We start from the raw sequence: 22,555 nt of genomic DNA, 5'->3' as shown, positions 1-22,555 counted from the left end.
CAGGTACTAAAATTAAGTTTTTCCTTTCTTTCATGGCCTCTTTAACTTTTCATGATGTCTTTTATTTACTATTTAATGTCTTCCTAAGTAAAGAAAACACTTTAAATTATTGGCATGAATTTTACCGTTTTTCTTTACATTGTACAACAGAGGTTTTAAATGCAAAGAGCATTTAGAATATATATGGAGTAATAGAAGAGCATTTAACATAGACACAGAATCATGAAAATTGCACAGTGTGTACTTTGCAGCTCATACATGCCTACGTATTTCTTACCAGAACAGTAGAAATGTTGCACAGAATTAACTCAGCTGTTTTTGCTTCACTTCTTTATATGTACACATTCTACCCACATTCTCCACCCTCAGCTCACTGCTAAGTAAGGAAGGACTGAGAGGAAAAGGGACCGTGGTTGCCCCATCTTTCCCTTCCTGCTGTGTCATTTCCATATGAGTGATTGGCTACTCCTGGGAAATGACAGGAATAAGAAAAGTTATGAGAGTTCCTCGGAGGTTTGTGTTTTTTAGAAGGCAGTTGCCTTCTTTCTGCATCTGAAGAAAGTTCTGGGTCCAGTGGGAAGCCTGGCCCCTCAGGTGCCCACACACGCTCAGGCACAGAGGCACACTGCACGTGGAGTCTTACCGGACTACTGCGCGTTGTTGCATCCACTGGAATTCCGTGCTCCTGGGACATCGAGCATTGCTGTATGCAGATGCGGTGGCAAAGGACAGTGGACACATGGTGTGTATCTCCTCTGCTCACAGATATGCTCCAGTGTCCCATCAGACTTCACTGATAAAACCCAAGTTCAAACCTAAGATGATTAAGAATTTCAAGATGGCAATAGCAGGTCAGGTCTCCTGCTCTTGAAGCTGACTCAGTCGTCGTCTCCTGCCATCTTTCCCTAGAGCTCTCAGCTCCAGCCGTGGTCTCCTCATTGTTCCTCCAAAATGCCAGGCTTGTGGTCTCTGCACTCACATTTCATGCTTCTGCTGAATGTTCTTCACTCAGGTATCTACATGGCTTGCTTACTCACAGCTTCCTATTTTGTGCTCAGATGGCACCTTCTCAGTGATCCATTCCTTGACCACCTGAAATACCCTATATATAAAAGTGTCTGCTCTGTCCCCATGTTACTCCACCCCTTTTCATGGCCTTATTTTCCTTGGTAGCGTTTCTCACCATCTGATGGCCATATAGTTGACTTATATATTTATTGTCTGTCTCCTCTCACTAGAATGTGAGCTCCATGATGACAGTGGTTTTTGTCCCCTCCTATATTGTATTGTCCTTATCTAGTCCAGGGCTGACACATAATAGCTGCTCAATCAATAAATATTGATTGAACAAATGAGTGCTAAAGGAAAAACAGTATTTCATTTTAATTGGTATTCCTTTGATTATCAGTGAGGGGTGTATGTTGTTTCCTGTGTTTACTGACTGTTTGGGTTCTCTTCTGAGTTTCTTACATTCATTAACCGTTTTGGGGGGGGTTGGGTTGACTTCAGCTTTGATGTGTAGAGGTTAGGGTGCTAGTAGGCAGAGAGAATGAAACTATGAGTACCTGAGACTGTGAGTTTGGAAATCACTCAGGAAAAAGCAGTCAGTCCTTGTTTTCTACATGGTGCGTCTGTGGGCCTTGCAGAGAACAGCTCTGCCCTCCCTGAGGTGCGTCTCTAATGGTTGTTTCTCAGCATTCTGTCAACACTTTTTAAACTTAATATTTTGCTTTATTTGTTTCTCAGGCTTACGGTGAGGGCTCTGGTGCCGACTGTAGACGCCATGTCCAAAAATTAAATCTGCTGCAGGGACAGGTTTCTGAGATGTCACTCAGGTACAGTTGTCTGAGAGGGGCATGGTTATCTTGAGTGGGTAGTGGAGGTATCCAGTGGAGAGATCCCTTAGATTTCCAAGTCTTCCAATGTGTCAGTTAGATACCCTGAACAATCTTCCCACTGGAAATAATTAAAAATCCCAGCTCTTGATATTTTGAATGCACTGATGAGATGCCAAGGAAGTAAATAACTAATTAGAGGTCAAAAATTAAGCGAAAGCCAAAATCCAGAGAGTAAGCACCTGGGCTGCAGAGGCGATTAAAGCCTGGTGTCCTGGAGCTTCCATTTAGAAGGCTGGGAGAGGTGCAGGAAACAAAGACAAAGCCTAAGGCTCGCTTGCCATGGGAAGGTCAGTAGGAGGCTGCCACTTAAAGCTGAGTCGCCAAAGGACTACATGCTCAGTGTACAAGTAAACTAGAAATGCTCCCCCTCTGCTAGCCTGTACTGACCTTGGCACTGGCCAAAGAAGGGAAATACCGCTCCAGGATTTTATAAGCACGAGGAAGCTGCCACATATCTTTTCAGCCTTTACACACACTGTGTGAAAAGCCTCAAACGGAGAATTTATTTTCAAACTGTCCCAGGAAGCAGAGGTGAGCAATACATCTTCATCCCAGGCCTGAAAGAATTCCCACAGATAAAGTTCCAAGGAGCATGTACTGAGAGTTAACAATCATTAAACAGTCAAGGAAGCATGTCCCCATGAGCAAAAAAAACAGCAGAATGACAGAAAAATCAGATCCACAAAGACTTCAGAACACATAATAGTGTGTGTTTACTATATTTCATGAAATAGAAGAGAGGGTTGATAATAGGAGCCTTTAAAAGCCTTTAAAAAATAACCAAGTAGTTTTGAAAAAGCAACCAAAAAGTGTTTGTAGAAATGAAAAGTATAGTCATTAAAATTAAGATTGTGGGAGACAAGTTAAACAGACTAAGTGCAGCTGTAGAGAGAATTGGTGAAATGGAAGATAAACCTGAAGAAATTATTCACAATATCATACAGAAAGATAAAAAGGTGGAAAATGTGAGTTGAGAGACATGGAGGATACAGAGAGGAGTTTTAGCAAGAGAGAATAAAGAGAATGGGCCAAAGGCAATATTTGCAGAAAAAAGAACAGAGCATTTTTCAGAGCCAAAGGCTTACATTCTTAGATTCACGAAACAGTAAATCCCAAACTGGACCAAGACATCGTGTATGTAGAAAATCCTGATGAACCTACACAAAAGATGCTAGAGCTAGTGAGTTAATTTAGCAAGATCACAGGATATAAGGTCAACATACAAAATTAAATTTTATTTTTATATAAATTCAGTGAAACATGGGACAGTGATATTAAACATCAAATATCATTTATAATAGCATCAAAAAATGAAATGCTTAGTGATAAATATAACCAAAAGTGTAAGAGCTGTTCAGGAAAAAGTATAAAACATGCTAAGAGAAATTAAAGATCTAAATTAATGAAGAGATATAATAAGTTCATAGATTGGAAAACTCAATATCATTAAACTGATCTTAAAGTCAACCTAATCCCAATCAAAATTCCAGCAGCGTTTTTTTTAATAGAAATTGACAAACTGATCCTAAAATTGATGTAGAAATGCAAAGGACCTAGAATTGCTAGAACAATTTTGATAAGAAGAACAAAGTTGTAGGACTTCTACAACCTGCTTTCAAGATTTACTATAATGCTACAGTAATCAAGACAGTATGACATTGGTGAAAAGGCTAAACATATAGATACATCAGAAGGTGAATGAACAAACAAATTGTGGTATATTCATGCAATGGAATACTATTCAGCAACAAAAACAACATGGACAAATCTCAAAAACACTGGTAAGTGAAAGCCAGACAGGACCACATACTGTAGTAGGGGTCAGCCATTTATTGGAGAGGGGGGAAATTGCCTGCAAAGACACAGAAGGGAACTTTTTGGGGTAGGTAATGAAAATTTTCTCTGTCTTGTCAATTATGTCTCAATAAAAAATTTTCTCTAATACATTTTAATTGGGGTGATAGTTTCCAAGGTATAATTTATGAAAACTTAGTAATTGTACATGTAACTGGGTGCGTTTTGATGTATATGAATTATACCTCAATTAGGTAATTTTAAGAGTTAAAAAGAATCTGCCCTTAGTCACAACAGTATAATGAAATTGCAGGACACAGAAGACAAACGGAAGAGCTGAAAAGTAGCTGGAAAGAAGCAAGGTCACCCTCAAAGGAACAGTAGACACCCACATTCTCAGTGGTAACTTTAGAAGTAAGAAGACGCACTAGAACCTTCAGGTTGCTGAGAGATGGCCTTTAGTTGATGGAGTTGAGTTCCAGAATCATAGGAAGGTTAGAGTGTCTACCATGTGCAGAGCAGGCGTCCCACTTGCGTGATCTCATTTCATCTTCACAGTCACCCTGTGAGGATCATTGACTTCTTTTTGCAGATGAACAAACTAGAAGAGAGGTGCCCACATTTGGTAGAGGTTGGGGTTCTCGAAGTTCACTCGAGAGAGTTCCAGTTTGATCACGTGCTGGAACAACCCTGTCTGACCCGGATGGACGTGGCTCTGGCTCTTACAGTAAACGTTCTCGCTGGCCATCAGCCCATTCAAGGCTGGAGAGAAAGGAAGGCTCTTTGCTCCTCTTCATGTGGTAGAAGAGCCCTCTGTCCCTGGAGGCCTCCACTGTGAACTCAGGAATTCCTTCTCTGGTCGTGCGTAAAGACTCATGTGACCCTGTGCAATGGAGGCACCATGGCTGGTAGAAGGGACTCTATGCTGCAGGTCAGCTGACACTGCTCTGTGTTCCAGACCCTGAGCAGGGCCTGCACACACATTTTCTCATTTATCACACTCACCCATTGTGGTTGAAGAAATAGTCATACTGTGACAATGACAGCCAGGATGCAAACTGGTCTCTCTGGGTTAAGCATCTGCCCCTCTGCCTGTGTCATTTAACCTGTTGATGGAGAGCTCAACCAGCCTAAATCTGAGGAAAATGGTCCCTTTGCCCAGGCCTTCTGCACTGCTACAAGATTACTGAGTCCCATCAAAACAACAGAGCTAAGATGCTAAGGTCCCCGAGAAGTCTTTGCTATTCGTCAAGTCCTTGCATCCTGCTCCTCCCACTTTCCTGCCCTTTATCTTCCTGGTCCTTTTACAAGGACATATGTACAATCTTTTCCTAAGGTCTCTGGAAGAACCTGGAAATGCCGATGAAGAGAAGGACGCAGGTCTTGGGCACACTGACCATATGATTCTGCAGGTAAGCCAGCACCTGAGTCAGCCCAGACACCTGGGCTGGCTCCGTGTCACGGGGGATATAGGGGGGCCATTTATTCATACATTAGTCATTTATTCAGTAAATGCTTGTTGATGCCACTGAATGACAGGCACTCGGCTTAAAGCTACAGGAAACATAAAATAATGAACCTATCACTTTTGTAAGGGTGAAGACTGCCATGTGTACAAATAATTACAATACTCTGTAAAGGGCTTTTTCTTCTGTCTGCTTGGAGAACTCTGAACTTAGCTGGAATTTCACTTCCTTGTGCTTCTCCCCTTGTCCCTCAGTGCTCTGGGCACCTCTGGTAGAGAGAGGATGCTGTTGGCAGGAACCTGGGATTCCATGTTCCCCTTCTCCAGACTGAGCCTGAGGGGGCCCACATCAGTTCTGTCTGGGCACCTGTACAGTCGGTGCTGAAACAGTGTGGGCGGGCAGTGTGTGTGGGAGCTTAGTGACGCAGGAGGTGACTCCAAGATGCCGAAGGTGCGTGGAACACTGTCCTGCCAGGGACAGGGCGAGTACAAGACAGACCAAGGTTCCCTGCCTGCTCGAGGGCAGAGCCCTGCCTCTGCTCACAGAATCGCCCTTGCGACGTCCTCTCTCCGTCTTCATATTTTTATTATAGGCAGAGTAAATGGTCTAAGCACCCCACTTGAACACAACAGCTCTTGCATATTTGGGTCTGTACTTCCCAATTTTGTCCACTTTACAACCTTAATTTTACATCATTCATATTGTAAGAAATAGTTTGCATCCTGGAGTTTTCACTTAACACCATTCTGTGTTGCTTATAGTTTTCATTGATTTTCACTTTTAAAACGTATCTCCAGGATACAGTGGATATGCCAGTATTAACCCCCTTCTCGGCATTTACATTGTTTCCAAACGTTGACTACTGTACATGTTCGCTATTTTCATAACACTGTAATGAACACCTTTGTGCCTTTGTCTTAGTTTGCAGCCACTGGGCCAGGGAGCGCGGCCATCTGCAAAGAGCTTGATACGCTGTGCCCTGCAGCCCCCCCACCCCACCCCCAGTGTGCCGCTGTCCGCAGCGGTGCCTCCGAGTGTGCGACTCCCATTACCTTCCAGCCAAACACCTTTTTAGTGGTGGGGTACACATGGGTCCTGAGACCCTCAGGCCTCAGAGTCAGGCTGGGGATTTTCAGTGGAAAATCCTGCCTTCCAACTCTGAGAATAAACTTACCTCCCAATCCCCTAGGAAAAACCTAAGCCGTCCGAGAACCGCTGGCTGAAGTACATAGCAAGGGGCTCCAGGGAGCTGGGGCCAGAAGCAGGAGCGTGTTTCAACAGCTGGCCCTCGTCCACCACAGAGAAGCCAGACCCTCCCTTCCATACCAGCCTGCCTCGGAAAAGGTGCCCGCTAGTCACTAATCCAGCTCGTGCCTGTTCTGAATGTGGCTGGGAGGCTGAGGAGTGGCTTGTAGCAGCCAGCAGCGTGCGAGAAGCCTGAGTGGCGTGAGCCAGTGGGCATGTCACTGCCCGGCACTCCTTGGCCTGGCCAGGTGCCAGGTGCCCGTCAAGAGTTGAGGGTGGGGCAGGGTGCCCGTGGGCAACTTGACGACACTCTTTCAATTCTGAGCACCTCAGGCAAGAATTTATTTCATGGGCAGGGGTGACAAAGCCAACTGTGGCCAGAGGAGCTGACAGGCCTGCAAGCTTTTTGCTTAGATCAGGAAAGACCTAACTTTTACCGATTTCTTCTCCAGACTTAGTGAATTTTCTGAGACAATGTCTTGTCTAGATCCAGGGTGGCTCTTACAGGGCAGGTGCTATTGGGAGGTAGATTTCAGTTCCAAATAAGCCACGAGCAGAGACATGGACTGCCTTGGATGTCGTTGGGCTGCCTGTTCTCAGCGCTGGGGCGGGAGCTGGGCAGCTACCTGGGAAGCTGTACAGGGTGACAAGTTCTACCTGTGCAGGGTGTCAGACCAGGTGACTCGGTGGTGAAAAAGACTGAATTTTTTTTTTTTGATTAAAGTTTATTGGGGTGACAGTTGTTAGTAAAATTACATAGATTTCAGGTGTACAATTCTGTATCACATCATCTATAAATCCCATTGTGTGTTCACCACCCAGAGTCAGTTCTCCTTCCGTCACCATATATTTGATCCCCCTTACCCTCATCTCCTACCCCGCCCCTTACCCTCTGGTAACCACTAAACTATTGTCTGTGGAAAAGACTGAATTCTTGATAGCACTTTTCCTCTGCCAGGAGATGGAGCCAGAGCACGACACAGCCTCTGTGCAGCCCTGACGGCCAGGACTTGGGGGACTCAGAGGTCACCTTGGAGACCCAGAAGGTCAGTGATTGAGGATGTTTCTCTTCTGGTCCCAGTGACCACTGAGTGCACACAGGATTTTTCCCCCCTTTCTTCCACCTCCCCCCCCCACTCCGGTTTCTCAGTCTGACTGGCATCATGAGCGTTGCGCCTCCCACCAACCCCCTACCCCCGGCTTAGGCAGTTGGTCACCAGTTGTCGGTCGGCCGCTCACAGCAGCTCTCTCTAGATGGCGGCTGCTCACGCTGGCTGCCGGCCACTCAACGGCAGCACACAGCGACCCACAGTAGCACACGGCAGCTCACACCAACCTCCTACTACTGACTGCAGCCCAGCTCCAGGGAGAGCTGTTGTTCACAATCTTAGCTGTAGAGGGCGCAGCTCACTGGCCCTTGTGGGACTCGAACTGGCAACCTGGGTTTAGGAGCATGGTGCTCCAACCACCTGAGCCACCGGGCTGGCCCAGGATTTTTTAATTGTCATGTTTTGTCGACAACTGAAGTACGAGTCTTCTACCCACCAAAACTCCAGCTTCCCTCATGGATGCTGTCTTTGCCATCCTAAGCCTGCACCATTTCCCCACCATGCTCCTCCTCAGTGCTGGTACGTCCCAGTCAAAAGGGCAGTTGGATGCCTTGGAGGCACTCAGGGTGGACCAGGAGGGCTTCTGAGTGAGGCCCGTCCTCTTTGCTGTGTGGGGTGCAGCACGGGTCCTGCCGGGTCTCTGAGGAGCCATTCCCATCCTCACCCCTGCCAGCCCGGGCATGTTTGTGTGCACCGGAGGTGCCCGCTGCCCCTGGGTCTGCTCTTGTTCTTGAAGCTTCCAACCTAGCAGACCCCACCACATTCTCCAGGCCACAGAACGCAGGCTTTGCTTTACTCTGTCATGAGGGCCACAGGCGCCCAGGCAGAGGCTCTCCTGGGCGTCCATCACTGCCACCCCCAACGTAGGCCGCCGCTGGCTTGGCTGGCTTCTGGCAGTAGCACAAGAGGCAGAGGCCAAACTCAGGTGTTGCCACTAACTGGCTGTGACCCAGGTAAGGATGTGGCCCTGAATCCCCAAATTACAGACTAAGAATAATGGCAGTTACTGATGTGCCAGTCCCTGGCGAAACATTTTAACTGCATGATCATGTGTGATGCTTGCCATGAGCCTGGTGTTTTTTTTGAAGGTGAAGAACTACACCTAGTGAAGGTTCGTTAAGGTACAGCAAGTCAGTGGCAGAACTGACAGGGACGGCAGACTCCAGAGCCTTTTCCCTACTGCCTGGTTTGGGGTGGTGTCACAGGGTCCCACCTGTCATTGCTTTCAAATCACTTCATAGGTGGTGAAATCCAATTTTCAGTGCATCTGCCTCCAGAGTGGAAGGGGGAGGCCAGGCCCCAGCGACATTGTTATATCCCACGAGGGCCTCTGTGCAGCCACTTCCACAGCCTCGGAACCCTCACCACGGTTCTGGACCTGCGCATCTGCCGGCAGTGAGCAGGCAGGATGGCGTCTCCATCCCTTTACAAAAGGCCTCTCAGCCCTTCTAGTTCACCCCTCCTCTCAGTCATGCTTCTGCCTGGTTCTCAGGGCCCCATGACACGAGTGATTCCATGAGAATATCTGCCTTTTTTGGAAAGCCTGGTCATGGCACTTGGCAGAGGGTTTGGGGTGAGGTAGAGGGCATTTCTTTGTGCTAAACCTCAAAATCAAAGCCTGTCCCTAGCCTGCAGCCTGAGGACTGGCTATTAGGTAGAATATGCAGCAGAAAGCGCCAGAACCCAGGAGAGACGAGGAAGCAGCAGTGCAGGCACAGAGACCCTTCTCTTCCTGTCCCCTGGTCCTGCTGGCCACTGGCTCTCCTGAACGGAGGATGAGGCTGTCTCCTCCTCTTGTCTCCACTGCAGGATCCCACTGGCCTGACGGGGAAGGTCAGAGAAGGAAACAGTCATGAGGACTGGAACACCAGGGCGCTCACTGGTCCTTGGGGGGAACCACCACGTCCTGTCCAGAAATCTTCTAAGTGGGAACGATTTCTTTTTCCACCTGGAAACAGCTCACATGTGCACACAGAGTCCCCGACACCCCTGCACAGGCACCCCAGGCCAGCTGCACAGGCTGAGGAGGGGACCCCAAGGGCTCAGACCCCAAGAGAAGGAAGCCTCAGCAGGATGCCCGGTGTGCTCCAGCTCCCTCTGGCCACACACACGCCCACATCTGGGCCCAAGAGGCCTTTCAAGGAGACTCCTGAGCACTTGTGGGGTACAGGCTCTCGGGCAGAGGCTGGGCCCTCAGTCAGAGGGGCACAGGAGCCCCCACTCGTGCGACTCTGTGACCTCTTTAACACCGGCGAGGACTTTGATGACAATCTATGAACTGAGTCTAGAATGCTATTCCGTGTTTGTTACATGAGCCCCTCTCTACTAGACTCTTATGTCATTGGAAACGGGGTTCCCTGAGGTGCTTTTAAATAGTAGGACTGAAGAGGTTTATGGGAACGACCAAGAACCAACAATAAACATGACTGTCAAACGGGTCATCTTGTTGTAACATCTTTGATTAAAGTGCTTTACCATTTAATTACAGATTGTTTACAAATATGCTAACAGAATGGCTACAAAGGGATTTTCATACTTGCAAAGCAGGTGACACACTTGGAAATGAGAGAACTGCAGCGGTTATGAAATAGGCAGTGCTCAGTGACCAACACTGGCCCCGTCAGCCCCTGCTTACGCCCACGTGTGAAGCCCATCCTGGGCTGCCCCGCCCTCCAGTGCTCGCTCCAGGACCACCTGCTCCACCCGACAATGTTGGTTGCACTGTAGCTAAACTCGGAGTATATCCGGTTTCTAGCAGAAAATCAACTACTATTAGTCATTACAAAAAAGAAAAAGCGGAAGGCCACAGGCAAGATATATTTCTGGACTGCTGGTGTAATCCTGGCGGGTGGAGAGTAGGGACGTGATGTGGTGTGGCCTCGGTGTCCTTCCCAGCAAGGAGTCTCGCTCTGCCTGGGGAAGCTCCGGGCCCAGCCTGGCCACGGGCAGCCGGTAAATGATTCTGAGACCTCAGCACAACACGTGGAACTCCCTCCTCATGTCACTTGTTCTACTGCCCTAAATGGCTTCATGCATCCCCACCCCCACCCCCAGATTCTGGAAGAAGAATGCAGAGAAACTGGCCCTTACAGAGGCACTGGGGTTGTACATTAGCTCAACACAACTATGCAACAAACAAAAGGGATGGAACAGATGAGCAAAAACGGTCACAATGGCGGTGGGTGCTTTGAATACTGGATGGTGTCCAGAGCAGCTCCAATGTCGTAATTCTTGGTCTGTAGGAGCCTGGTGAGCCAGCCGCCTTCGTCAGAGAAGCCCATGGACAGCATCTGGGAGAGGGACTCAATCAGCCGGGGGTCAGCTTCTGCCAGAGAGAGGAACAAAAGCCATGAGGGAGTCACTGGGCCCCAAGTGTAACCTGTATGCCGCAGCATCCTGTCTGGCCAGCACGCACTCAGTGCCTGTGGGGCCCGGCCCTCCCACAGTGTCACAGGGTCTCCAACCCTCACAGGACTCTCCACGGCAGGGGCGGGCCTGCTTGTTCTGTAAAAGGCCAGAGAACAGATTTTAAGCTGCTTTGCAGGCTTTCACAACCACTCCCCTCTGCTGTGACAGCATAAAGGCAGCCAGACGGTATATAAACAAATAAGCACCGCTGTGCTCCATAACACTTGTATTTTTTTAATTTTTTTTCACTTGTATTTTTTTAAATTTGAATTTCATCTGTTTTTCACAGGTCTTAACTTTTTTTCAACCATTATGAAAATGAGAAAATCATCCTGGCCCATAGGCCGTACTTTGCCGCCATGCTCTAAGGCAGAGGAGATCACACTGGTGGCCCAAGGCCCAGACTGGCCCACACATGGGTCTCCAGTTGCGTACTGCCTGAAACTGCATTGCCATGCGACAATAATGCGGTGCAGCAGAGTACCAGCTGCCTCTTGTATTCAGTGGTGCCCTCCGGCTGCCACAGTCCCCACCAGCCCTGCTGCCAGCCACACCACCTACCGTGTTTCCCCGAAAATAAGACCTAGCCAATCAGTTCTAATGCTCCTTTTGGAGGAAAAATTAACATACGACCTGATCTTATTTCACTATAAGACCGAGTCTATAATATAATAGCATAATATAATATAATATACTCCGTCTTATATTAATTTTTGCTCCAAAAGACACATTAGAGCTGATTGTCTGGCCAGGTCTTATTTTCAGGGAAACAGGGTACTTCATGTGACGGCTCCTGCAGGGATCTTGGCTGTGACCCCTGCTCTCAGGTCAGCACTCTCCATGAGGAGGACACAGTGGAGATGGACTCTGAGCCCACTTTTAGTGCCAAAGCCAGTGCCGCCTCTACGTCACACCTGCCTTTGTAATTGCAGGTCTAGATGTGAGGTCTTAGAAATTACTAAAATGAGCTGCCCTTACAAGGCTCAGTATTGTACACAGGAGGACAAAACCAACTCCCGATTTTTTCTCATGTTTCTCAATACACAAGCCCCGCAGTGGAGAACATGACATCTTTTTGTGTTACTAAAAGCAACTGACAGAATGCTCTGAACAAAAAAGGTCAAAGTACAAAACTACTTGAAATCACTTGCCTGGTGGTAGGTGTGGGTACAATGCCGCCTCCTTCAGCCCTGTGGGTCCTTCCTGGGAAGCGTCCAGAGAGCTTGGCCCTTCCGATGCCGGCATCTGGAGAGACTGGAGCTCACCTGTAGACGGGTCCACTTCTTTTGAGGACAAGTGAGTCCAGTCGTCATCTCCTCCTGAGCAGTTATCAGACTCCATCTGTTCCTGGAACAAAACCGCCATCAACACACAGGATGTGGGCAACAGGCCCATCTGCCCACAGCCTCGGGTCCTGGGACAGTGGGCACATGAGGACTGACTGGCAGAGGCCAAAGGGACCAACTTTTCTCTACGAAGTCCTAGGGGAAGGTTCATGGGATGACTTAACTGCCACATACCTGGGTCCCGCCAGTTGTGTAAGTGCCGGGGAGGGGTCATGGCTGGGGGTGTAAGAGCCGGGGAGGGGCCATGGCTGGGGGTATAAGTGCCCAGGAGGGGCCATGGCTGGGGGTGTAAGAGCCGGGGAGGGGCCATGGCTGGGGGTGTAAGTGCCCGGGAGGGGCCATGGCTGGGGGTGTAAGTACCGGGGAGCAGCCATGGCTGGGGGTGTAAGTGCCAGGGAGGGGCCATGGCTGGGGGTGTAAGTGCCCAGGAGGGGCCATGGCTGGGGGTGTAAGTGCCCAGGAGGGGCCATTCTTGGGGGTTTGAAAGTGCCCGGGAGGGGTCATGGCTGGGGGTGTAAGTGCCCGGGAGGGGCCATGGCCGGGGGTGTAAGTACCGGGGAGGGGCCATGGCTGGGGTATGAAAGTGCCCGGGAGGGGCCATGGCTGGGGGTGTAAGTGCCCGGGAGGGGCCATTCTTGGGGGTTTGAAAGTGCCCGGGAGGGGTCATGGCTGGGGGTGTAAGTGCCCGGGAGGGGCCATTCTTGGGGGTGTGAAAGTACCCGGGAGGGGTCATGGCCGGGGTGTAAGTGCCCGGGAGGGGCCATGGCCGGGGGTGTAAGTACCGGGGAGGGGCCATGGCTGGGGTATGAAAGTGCCCGGGAGGGGCCATGGCTGGGGGTGTAAGTGCCCGGGAGGGGCCATTCTTGGGGGTTTGAAAGTGCCCGGGAGGGGTCATGGCTGGGGGTGTAAGTACCGGGGAGGGGTCATGGCTGGGGGTGTAAGCGCCCAGGAGGGGCCATTCTTGGAGGTGTAAGTACCGGGGAGGGGCCGTGGCTGGGGGTGTAAGTACCGGGGAGGGGCCGTGGCTGGGGGTGTAAAGTGCCCGGGAGGGGCCGTTGCTGGGGTGCAGGGAGATTGCGACCGTGCTTGCCTCGGGCTGTGCCCCTGACTCCAGGGCTATCTTGTCCAAATGCTCTGCCAGAGACTGCGCTGCGCCCTCCACATCGCCATGCGGTTTGCTAGGGTCAGAAGAGCAGCTGCTTGGCTGAGAGCTACACTTCTCCTCCACGCTGGAGCTGCCCGGGGAGACGGGGGTCAGGCGGCTTCTTTTCCCTCCATGTTCCACGTCAATATCAACTTCGATTCCTGGAGGCGGCGGAGGAAATGAACTTGTAAGTCCCCGAGGGCGTGGCTGCGGCTGCAGGGAGGGTACCGCCTGGGTCTGCGGACTTACAAAGCCCTTCCACATTCAGCCCCACCAGCATGGGAGGGTCGGATGCTGCCCTCCATTTCAGAACCGGAGTCACACCACCAGTACAGACCAGGCGAGGATGCCAGCCCACCAGCCAGAAGGCAAATACATGGTCATCTTTGACCTTTAGGATCCCAAGGGCTGAACTGCTCCCAATACCCTGGCCTCAAATCTTCTTGGCTTCTAGAAAAACTCATTGCACCTTTCTCTTCCTCCAGCTTAATAAAACATTAATCTCAGGTGATACCCCAGGTCAATTCACAGCCAGAAAGTTCAGAGAGGCCTGTTTTTCTCTAATCACACAGGACAGCGGCTGCACAGCGGGCAGGTCCAGGCCCTAGGAACCAGGGAGAGCAAATACCACATGTGGCCAGGGCGCCGCATCCTGGCTCTGAGAACCACAGGACGCATCACGCTTGTGTGCCAGGGCCTATAATATGAAAACCACATGTATTGTACACCAGAATTCTGCTTAGGCTGGCAGACAGCTCTGCGAGCTTGTGCAAGTCCCGTGAGGCTGGAAACACAGGCCGGCGTGTCCACCTCCAGTGCCTCACACTATGGAGCACGTGCGCACGGGGGGGGGGGGGGGGCACAATCACCACACTATGTTGTTAATTAATTTTAATTTCTCAAAGAACTACCCACGCACAGTGTCGTCACACAGTTCCAAAAGGCTATAGAAAATCCCTTCCCCACCAGAGCCCAGCCTCTCTCCGGAGACTTTCAACCGACGATGGTCTTTCTGTCTTGTTCAAGTTTACTGTTTCTTTCTTCCTCCAACACTTACCTCCCCTTCCCCTGTCCTTCCAAAAACTCAATTTTGGGTGAAAACAACATGCAGTGTTTGTTAGTGACACTGCATAAATAACTGTTCTTTGCTGGGCTAAGTAGTAGACTTACTTCCTTGCAGATTTTTTTGTTTTTGTAGCATTAGTGATTAATGATGCCTATTTTTTTATTTGCAAACTTTCCCCATCTCCTCCAACAGCTTTTCTAGAGTTTCCTACATAAGCTCAGTGTATTGGACACCCCGTCAGTTCTGGGCTTTTTCCCTGGAGGCCACCCCTCTGGGGCGCCAGCCTGACCTGGCAGATTGCTAGGACAGACACACAGCTCTCACACTGTGCCCACCTTCCTTTCCTCCTGGCAATGCCCTCTGTCTCCCTCCTATGTTGGGCCCTGTTTTCAAACACTTCTGCCTTCATTTTGGCCAGAGAAAGGTTTCAAGCCCAGGTAAGATGATTAATACCTTGCGTACCTGATACCAATTTTTTTCTGCCTCCACACTTGATCTTTTTAGCTGAATATAGAATTCTAGGTTGAAAACCATTTTAGCTTAGACTTGGAAGTCTCTGCTGGTGCCACTGTCTTCCAACCTCCAAAGCTGTACTGCTCTCTGAATTCCCAGGCCTTTACAGTAGCTTGGAGGGTTTCAGGAGTCTCTCTATGCTCAACTTTGGTGTGGGGTCTTTTCTTAGTCATTGTCCAGGCGTTTGCGGGTCCCTTTCAATCTAGAGGCTAATGTCCTTAATGCCAAGAATGTGTATTCTTTGTTTACTTCTTCCCTTCAGTTTTCTCTCTTTCTGGAATTTCTGTTCATCCTAGATTGGGCCACTCGGATTAATCCTTGAATTTTCTCATCTTTTCTCTCCTCCTGCCTCTATTTATTTTGCTTTTGGAATATTTCCTTGAAATGATCTTAAAGTCTAAGCCTTCTTTTGAAATTTTCTCTTTTCTGTTATCATTATTTTTTTTTATTTCCAGAACATTTTGTTCCCTTTTGTTATTTTTCTGATATCCTGTTCTCTTTTCTTGGATACAAATACTTTTTTGTATCTCACTGAGGATACTAGCGTTCTTTTCCCCAAGTTCATTCTCTCCCAAATGGTTGCTGATCCGTGGCTGCCTGGTCCTAGGGAAGCACAAAGAAAAGCCCATAGGAAGGACTCCACACGAGACCATGGACTTCCACCGGTGGTGACTGGGTACCGAGCTGGCTGTCCAGATCCCAGGTGGCACAGCTATGGGACTCTTCTTGGGCATATTCAGCCTCTCCTGAGCAGGGCCTCCCAGCTCCTCCTGGAGCCATTGTTCATTTGAGATGCCCAATTTCAGGCTGGTGCTTCACCCTGCCCTGTGTCCTTGCTGTTTCTACAGCTGAAGCATCTCTGGATCTAGAGCCTCATGTCCCCTGCAAGGGCTGGCAGGGCCATGACCTGGCGTGGGTCCCCGAAGTCTCTGTCATCCTTAATCAGGGTCCTCAGCCCATCCCTTGTTCCCTGGCCTTCCTGGCCCCAAGCAGCTAGCAGCCTGCACAGGCACGTAAGTTTCTGATGTCCCCCCTATGTCGGTTGCCACCCTCCATCCATTTCCCATCTCCCAAAGTTTGGTGGCATTATTTTCTCCCGTCTTCTATTACTTTTTCCCCTTTTTCTCTGTCTACATTGCTTTGAACTTTTTAATCCCTTTACTGTTATTGTAGCAAAGTTTGAGGAGTAAGCAAAGATAAAAGCAGGCTTAGCTACTGATATTTCCATCTGCAATATTTGAACTGTTTTTCTCCTTCCATTTTCCCTCCAACTTTATTACGAAAGGTTCAAGCAAACAGAAAAGTTGGAAGAACAGTACAATGACCACCATATACTTTCTCACTTTGTTAAGTGGGTAAATGACGCGACTTTTCTGTAAATGGATCAGAAAGATTATAGAACAGGGTTTCTCCAACTCCAGGGCTTAAGAGGCTGTGCCACAAAGTCTGTATGGGGTGTGTTTATGGAAGACCCCGTGATGAGGAAGGCCCTGCTATGTTATGTCCTGGATGTCAGTGGCTGCGACCTCAAGCCAGGAACAGTCCTGGGCCTTGGTGGACCCGCTCGGATGTTTCACACAGCAACTATCAACAAGTGGCCTTGAGTTTTTACTTCAAAGTCTCTGACTCACCACACACATACTGCCCTCAGAGGTGGTGTTGGCTCAGTCCTCTCTGGGCCCTGCTCTGGGAACAGTCCCTTCTAAGCGATTAGCAGTGTGAGTCATCCTAGCTGTTAGTTCCTCATAAGAAAATGCCCCTAACTCCAACAGCAGAATTTAAATCAGTTCCTGGGCTCCCCGAATGACTCTCAACTGAAACTACTCAAAGGCATATTTTACTGAAACTTTCCTCCTTTTGTGGTGCTCCAGGCTCCTCCTGGTTGGCAGAAAGCAACTTCACCCACTTTGAAAGATCTGAAAAGGCCTTGATCCTTATCCCAAAAGACTTCTGAGCACTTCCAAAATTATTCCCACATGTCCTGAGTAAGGAACCCAGGTCAAGTTCTGAAACACCACAAGCTCAGATGGGGTTGGATGGACAGCAAGTGTGACCCAAAGTTACCCAGGAAGCCTTCGAAACACACAGGCCCTACCCAACACCCACAGACAAAATTCCAGAAGGTGGACTTGGGCCTCTGCACTGGTGGAAAGTTCCTACCTGAACCTAGACTTGATTCTGTGACCTCCCAGTTTGTCTCATTTGTTCTTTTAGTGAAGAACTTTGTTCTTCAGAATAAGTAATTTTAATAAAGTTTCCATACACTAAAATATACACCAACAAAAACACTCTTTTTTGGTAATTCTGAAGCTCAGCCAGCTTGAGATCCACTGTCCCCTTTAGTATCTTCCAAAGAGACGTCCCAGTGGCCCCTAACCTCTCAGAATTCCACCCACTCACCTTCACTGTATCTTACGTGAGTGGCAGGCGGGGCCTAGGCCCTGCATATCTCCCGATTCTCATCTGTCAGTGCTCCACTGTTTTATCCTCCTCGGAAAGCACTGAAAATATCAACTCATTTTTCTCATTCTTTCAAAAGGCTTTCACTCCAGGAAGAAATCACATGTGGTCTGAGCTGCTTCACGGAGCAGCAATGCCAACATGTCGCTGCTGCTTCAAAGCTGCGTCCGGGGGTAGAATGAGCACAAGCAGAAATGTCTCGGGGGTTGGAGGCGATGGCAGTCATGCCCTGTTAAGCCACAGGGTGGGTGGCGGGCGGGGTTTGGCCATCCTATCAGCATTCTTTCGGACACTGGACACAACTTTGGGACAGACTGAGGAGACACTTCCTTCCAGTCACAAAGATGAGCTCTCTTCTGGTCTGAGAACATGGATCCGTCCTAATCCTGAGCAGGAAGTCACCATCTTTAGCTGATTTTCCTGCTACAAGGCCTAGCTCTTTGGCACCCACACCCAGACTAGCGGACGCAGGGTTGAAAGCCTCAGAGCTCACGTCTGTCACACCACTAAGGGGGCACATGTGGCAGTCCACACACCCTGAGGCCCTGGGAACCCGGTGTCCCGCGGAGCTCCCCAGCACCGCACAATCCCAGGGCTCAGGAAGCACTAGGAAAGGTTGGCGGTTGCAAAGAAGAGGGAGGAAAAGAGAAAAGGCATCTCAACTACCTACTCACCCACGTCCTTGAGGAAACTCCAAGGCTCACCTCAGGGAAAAATGCAGACTGTTCTTCCCCCAAAGGACAGATAGGCAGAAGTTGACAGGCCAGCCATGAAGCTGAGCCTGGTCACTCTCCCTACTGGGATTATCCCAACCAAACACTGGTTGATTGCACTGCCCTCATGTGGAAAGCTCGAGAATCTGTCAGGGATTGCAACCTTGAGTGGCCTGTGGTACAGTACTTGGCGAAGGTTGACGTGAGGCAACCAATCCTTACCAGTCTCAAGGACATGGCATTACCATTCCACTGTACCCCAGGGTAAAGCCACAAACAGCCACCCGCACCTACCACCAAAAGGCTCTGCTGGTATCAAAGGACAGACAGGCAGCCACTTACCCAGTGGGCTGAGGGCGGCTGCCACACTCTCCCCTACGTTCTTGAGGAAATTCACACTGGGATCCTCCAATGGACCAGAAGCTTGGATTTTTAAAAAATAAAAACAATATGTTTAATTCAAAGCACATTTATCAATGACCTCGACACCTAGTATGTTCCTATTCCCTTCTTCCCAGGTACACTCCATCCCGGGAGCCTTGTCCTGGCAGCCTGCACCCCACCTCCCACATACCTTTTTCTCTCCCTCCCACAGTGGGACACCTCCTGGGCCCCTTTGTCCCCCTTCATCTGTGACCCTGGTGATCGGAACCCTGCTCGAGTGACAGCTCAGTACACGTAGTATAAAACATCGACCATGTCCTAGATATGTTATTTACTCAAAATCAAACAAATATTCCCACTTTTGTCCCAAAGGATGAGGTGAGTCAAAGGACACAGTAATAAAACCATTATCTAAAAATCTAGAATGCTACTATGTGTAAGTTTTTAACTTTGCGACTGTGTTCAAAATGACTTGACCGAATTTGGCTCTGACTTCCCTGACAGCTAACACAAGAGAAGGGAGTACATCACAGAGACACAGGTGCTGGAAGGGCCTCCCTGCCTGTCCGTGAGGGCCACCTCAGAAGGGCAGCGGGACGGGGCTACTGCGCCTGGCTGGGGCCGTCTAGGTGTAGTGCAGAACTGGTTGCCTTGGGCACTTAGGCGCCTGTTTTCCCATTTGTGAAATGCAGATAGTTTGTGACACTCTGCAGGCGTTTGTGAAGATTAAATAATCTAAAAGGCCATGAAGTATCCAACCCAGCCACAGACACAGCAGGCCTCCGGGAGCCCTCCAGCTCTACGACCCTTGCACCTCGCCCTGTGAAGCCAGCAGACCAAGGCTCACCGGATTCCACTGTGGGGCTGGAGCAGGCATCCCCTGCCCGAGGCGGACGTGGGCTCCAGTTCCCCGGTGGGCCCATCTCCCAGCCGGACCACCCAAAGTGCCCATGTTTCAGCTTCCGGAGCCAGCGACTGTGAGAGAAGCCCTGGGGAGGAGGAAGCAGAAGAACAAGCGGGGCTGAATCAGGGGGCTCCTGCTGCCCCACACCCACCCCACCCCACCCGCAGGGAGGCCCTGCTCACCTCAGAGAGGTACCCAAAGGGGTTGGGGAAGGCGAGCTTGCTGTGCTCCCTGTGCATGCCCTTCCCCTCGCAGCTGGCACACAGGTCATAGTCAGGACAGACGCTGCACTTGTAGCGGGTCCCCACCACTGGCCCGTTGCAACCATCGCAGATCACATTGGGGTGTACCATGTTGCGGGGTGCCTCCTGAGCACATGGGGGGCGGTGGTCCCGCCGGCACTCCTTCTTCTCTGCAAGGAGGGTAGAGAGCCTTAAGGTGGGGCCCCACGTAGTGTCCCCCTTGTCACTACTACGGGGCTGTCACCAATGTCAGTAGGACCCTGGCTCCACTCTTCAGACACCGAATCCATGAGGAACTCAGTTGCTCAAGTGACAGCAACAAAGTGACCTGAGAACCTGCCAGGTTCCCAGTACCTGCGCATTACCTGGGCGGTGGCTGTGTCTACATAGCTTTGGCCTGCCTTTCACTGAAATCAACCCCAAGTGCCCCCAAAGCTGCCCCCAGCCCACAGCACGGTCTGGGCACCACAAGCAGTGAAGCCAGCCCCTCCGCCCCACCCCCTGTGGTGGACACGGCCTCCTTTTCAGCGCAAGCACTGCCCGCTGCTCCTCTCCCCCTTCACTGGGGGCATTTCTCCATAACCTCCAGCCAGCTGGTTTTACTCAGCAGGGAGCACCCCAGAGCTACCCGTTACCTTTAATGTAAATACGGAAGATGTCATCCTTCACATATGCCATTGCCATCGTCAGCTCCTCATCACTGGAAAAGGCAACCAAATCTCCGTCCTCATCTAGGTTGTTTAAAAGACAGCACATGAGCACCCAGGGTTTCTCAGCTGGACACCACTGCGGACAAGGGCTGAGGGGCACTCGCAGGGCTGTGACTGAAGCCCAGTATCTGAGGCGGGGGAAGCAGGGCTGAGGCCAGCATGCCACTGCCTAGAACGCGAGCACTCTAATCCGGGCACCAGGCGTGCGCAAGGGGTAGAGTATGTATGGACAGGAGGAGCGGGCCTCCTGCCGTGCTGCCTCTGGGCCAGCTGCTCCGTCTCAAGGGTGCTGCCTCGGTCCGCATCTAAACAGGCCCAGGCCCAGACCCATCTTCAGCTATGGGTGATCCCACCCGTGACCTGCATCAGGCCAGCCCCTTCAAAGCTCTTGGGCCTCTTGTGGTTTAGGAGAGTAAAGTAGACGAGTACACCTGTTTGCTTCCTCCCCCAAAGAAGCTAAAATTATGTATTTGTATGTACTGTCCTTTTCAGATGTTGGCTCAAATGATTTTAAAGCACCACAAGGTAGGCCAAACCACATCATACATCTGCAGGCCGGGTCAGGTTTGTGGGCCACCAGACGCAGCATGGACCATAAGAACAAGGGCAGTGTCAAAAGGCGAAAACAACCCACACATCCATCAAACTAACAAATGGACAAACAAAAGTGGTATGTCCATACAATGGGGTATTACTCAGCCACAAAAAAAGAACGAAATACTTTTCACACTACATTATGGAAAACGTCATGCTAAGAATAAGAAGCCAGTTACAAAAGACTACATATTATATGTGTCCATTTATATGTTTATATGAAATGTCCAAGATAGGGAAATCCATAGAGAAAAAGAAAAGATTAGTGGTTGCTTAGGGCTGGGGGAATGGGAAGATGGGGATGGGAGGATAACTAAAGGTGATGAAACATTTCTAAAATGATGATCATGGTTGCAGAAATCGGTGACTATGCTAAAAATTGTACACTTTAAATGGGTGAATTGTATGGCATGTGAATTATAGCTCAATAAAGTTGTTTAAAAAAATAAAACAAACCAGGAGTGGGCCTGGCCAGCACTCCTAAGGGCGGTGCCAGCACAACCCCGCCCAGGGGCCGGCCTTGGCTGCTCACCTCCTTCCCAGCCACACCTCCCCCACCCCACCCCTCAAAGCCACCAGTCAAGACACTGGGCTAGTTCCTGGACTCTAGTCCCACACCGACATTTCTGAAGGTTTTGATCTCGTTCCTCTGCCGACTACCAGCAATATAAAGTCTGGGCTCAGCCTTGGCCTTGGGTGGTCTGTGGTATGTCCCCGCTCTCTCCTCCCCTCCCCCTGCCATGGGTTCTCCCATCAGGCCACACAGCCCCGAGTCCCCTACACCCCCACACACACTTGTTTACCCGCATCACCCTTCTCCCCTGCCCGCTCAGGCTCTTCCCGGGGCACGATATGAACCCCCACCCGAAACAGGCAGGCTCAGACTGGGCAGCAGCAAAATGTCAGTGTAACCTGAGTGCCCGCCTGACCACCCAGTGGCTGCTGCGAGCCGACGAGGACGCCCCAGGGAGCCCTTGCCAAGATCTGCAGCATCATGGCGGGAGGGGGCGGGGGAGGGGAGACCTCTTATGCCCCAGGCCTGCGATCCTCTGAGAGCCTGGCAGCGCCTGGCCCCACAAGGGCCGGCCTTGGTCACCACTCCTGGTCACCTGAGGCTGGCACCCGAGGTCGCACTGGGGACCATGTGAGCCGCCTCCCACCCACTGAGCGACCACAGCAGACCCCCACAGATACCACCAGGCCCGTTAGGAGGGAAGGGGCCCCCACCCGCCCCACAGGGAAGGCCTGCGTCAGGGTCCCGCACCGCTCCTGAGGACGCCCGGCCCGCTCACCGCGATAGTGCGCCTGGAAGCCGCCGGGCCGCAGCGCAGGGAACAGGGCGGCCACCCGGCTCAGTAGCCGCTCGCAGGGCCTGGGGCCCGCCGCGGCCTCCGCCTCCGCCTCCGCCTCGGGCTCTGGGCCGAAGCAGAAGCTGAAGCGGCGGATCTCACGCGCTGCGTCCTCCTTGCCCAGAAGGTAGGCCTTCACCGTGAGCGACGCCATCTCCAGCCGTTTGTGAACAGGAGCCTAACCGGGCAACGGCAACCCCGGGCGCGCGG

General features: G+C 50.6%; 2 protein-coding genes across 5 annotated transcripts in view; one reads left to right on the top strand and one right to left on the bottom strand.

Annotated features, from left to right (window-relative positions):
- Positions 1 to 9,953, top strand: part of MRNIP (MRN complex interacting protein) — a 16,169-nt gene extending 6,216 nt beyond the window's left edge. For all 4 annotated transcript variants that reach the window (XM_033096203.1, XM_033096202.1, XM_033096201.1 and 1 more), the window contains 5 exons: positions 1,747 to 1,835; positions 5,029 to 5,104; positions 6,348 to 6,502; positions 7,362 to 7,449; positions 9,322 to 9,953. In XM_033096203.1, the coding sequence (XP_032952094.1) occupies positions 1,747 to 1,835; positions 5,029 to 5,104; positions 6,348 to 6,502; positions 7,362 to 7,449; positions 9,322 to 9,789 (876 nt within the window). In that variant the 3' untranslated portion in view covers positions 9,790 to 9,953. The remainder of the gene's footprint in view (positions 1 to 1,746; positions 1,836 to 5,028; positions 5,105 to 6,347; positions 6,503 to 7,361; positions 7,450 to 9,321) is intronic.
- Positions 9,954 to 22,555, bottom strand: SQSTM1 (sequestosome 1). Its single transcript, XM_033096200.1, has 8 exons — positions 22,289 to 22,555; positions 20,328 to 20,423; positions 19,633 to 19,862; positions 19,394 to 19,535; positions 18,505 to 18,585; positions 13,357 to 13,571; positions 12,072 to 12,267; positions 9,954 to 10,837 (listed from the first exon to the last, which is right to left on the bottom strand). Exons 1-8 carry the CDS (start codon positions 22,497 to 22,499, stop codon positions 10,680 to 10,682), a joined length of 1,329 nt encoding a protein of 442 aa, XP_032952091.1. The 5' UTR covers positions 22,500 to 22,555; the 3' UTR covers positions 9,954 to 10,679.

Source organism: Rhinolophus ferrumequinum, chromosome 24, assembly GCF_004115265.2.
Source record: "Rhinolophus ferrumequinum isolate MPI-CBG mRhiFer1 chromosome 24, mRhiFer1_v1.p, whole genome shotgun sequence".
Classification (NCBI taxonomy): domain Eukaryota; kingdom Metazoa; phylum Chordata; class Mammalia; order Chiroptera; family Rhinolophidae; genus Rhinolophus; species Rhinolophus ferrumequinum.
The sequence above is the reverse complement of the archived record's forward strand: the minus strand, read 5'-3'. Positions and strand labels throughout refer to the sequence as shown.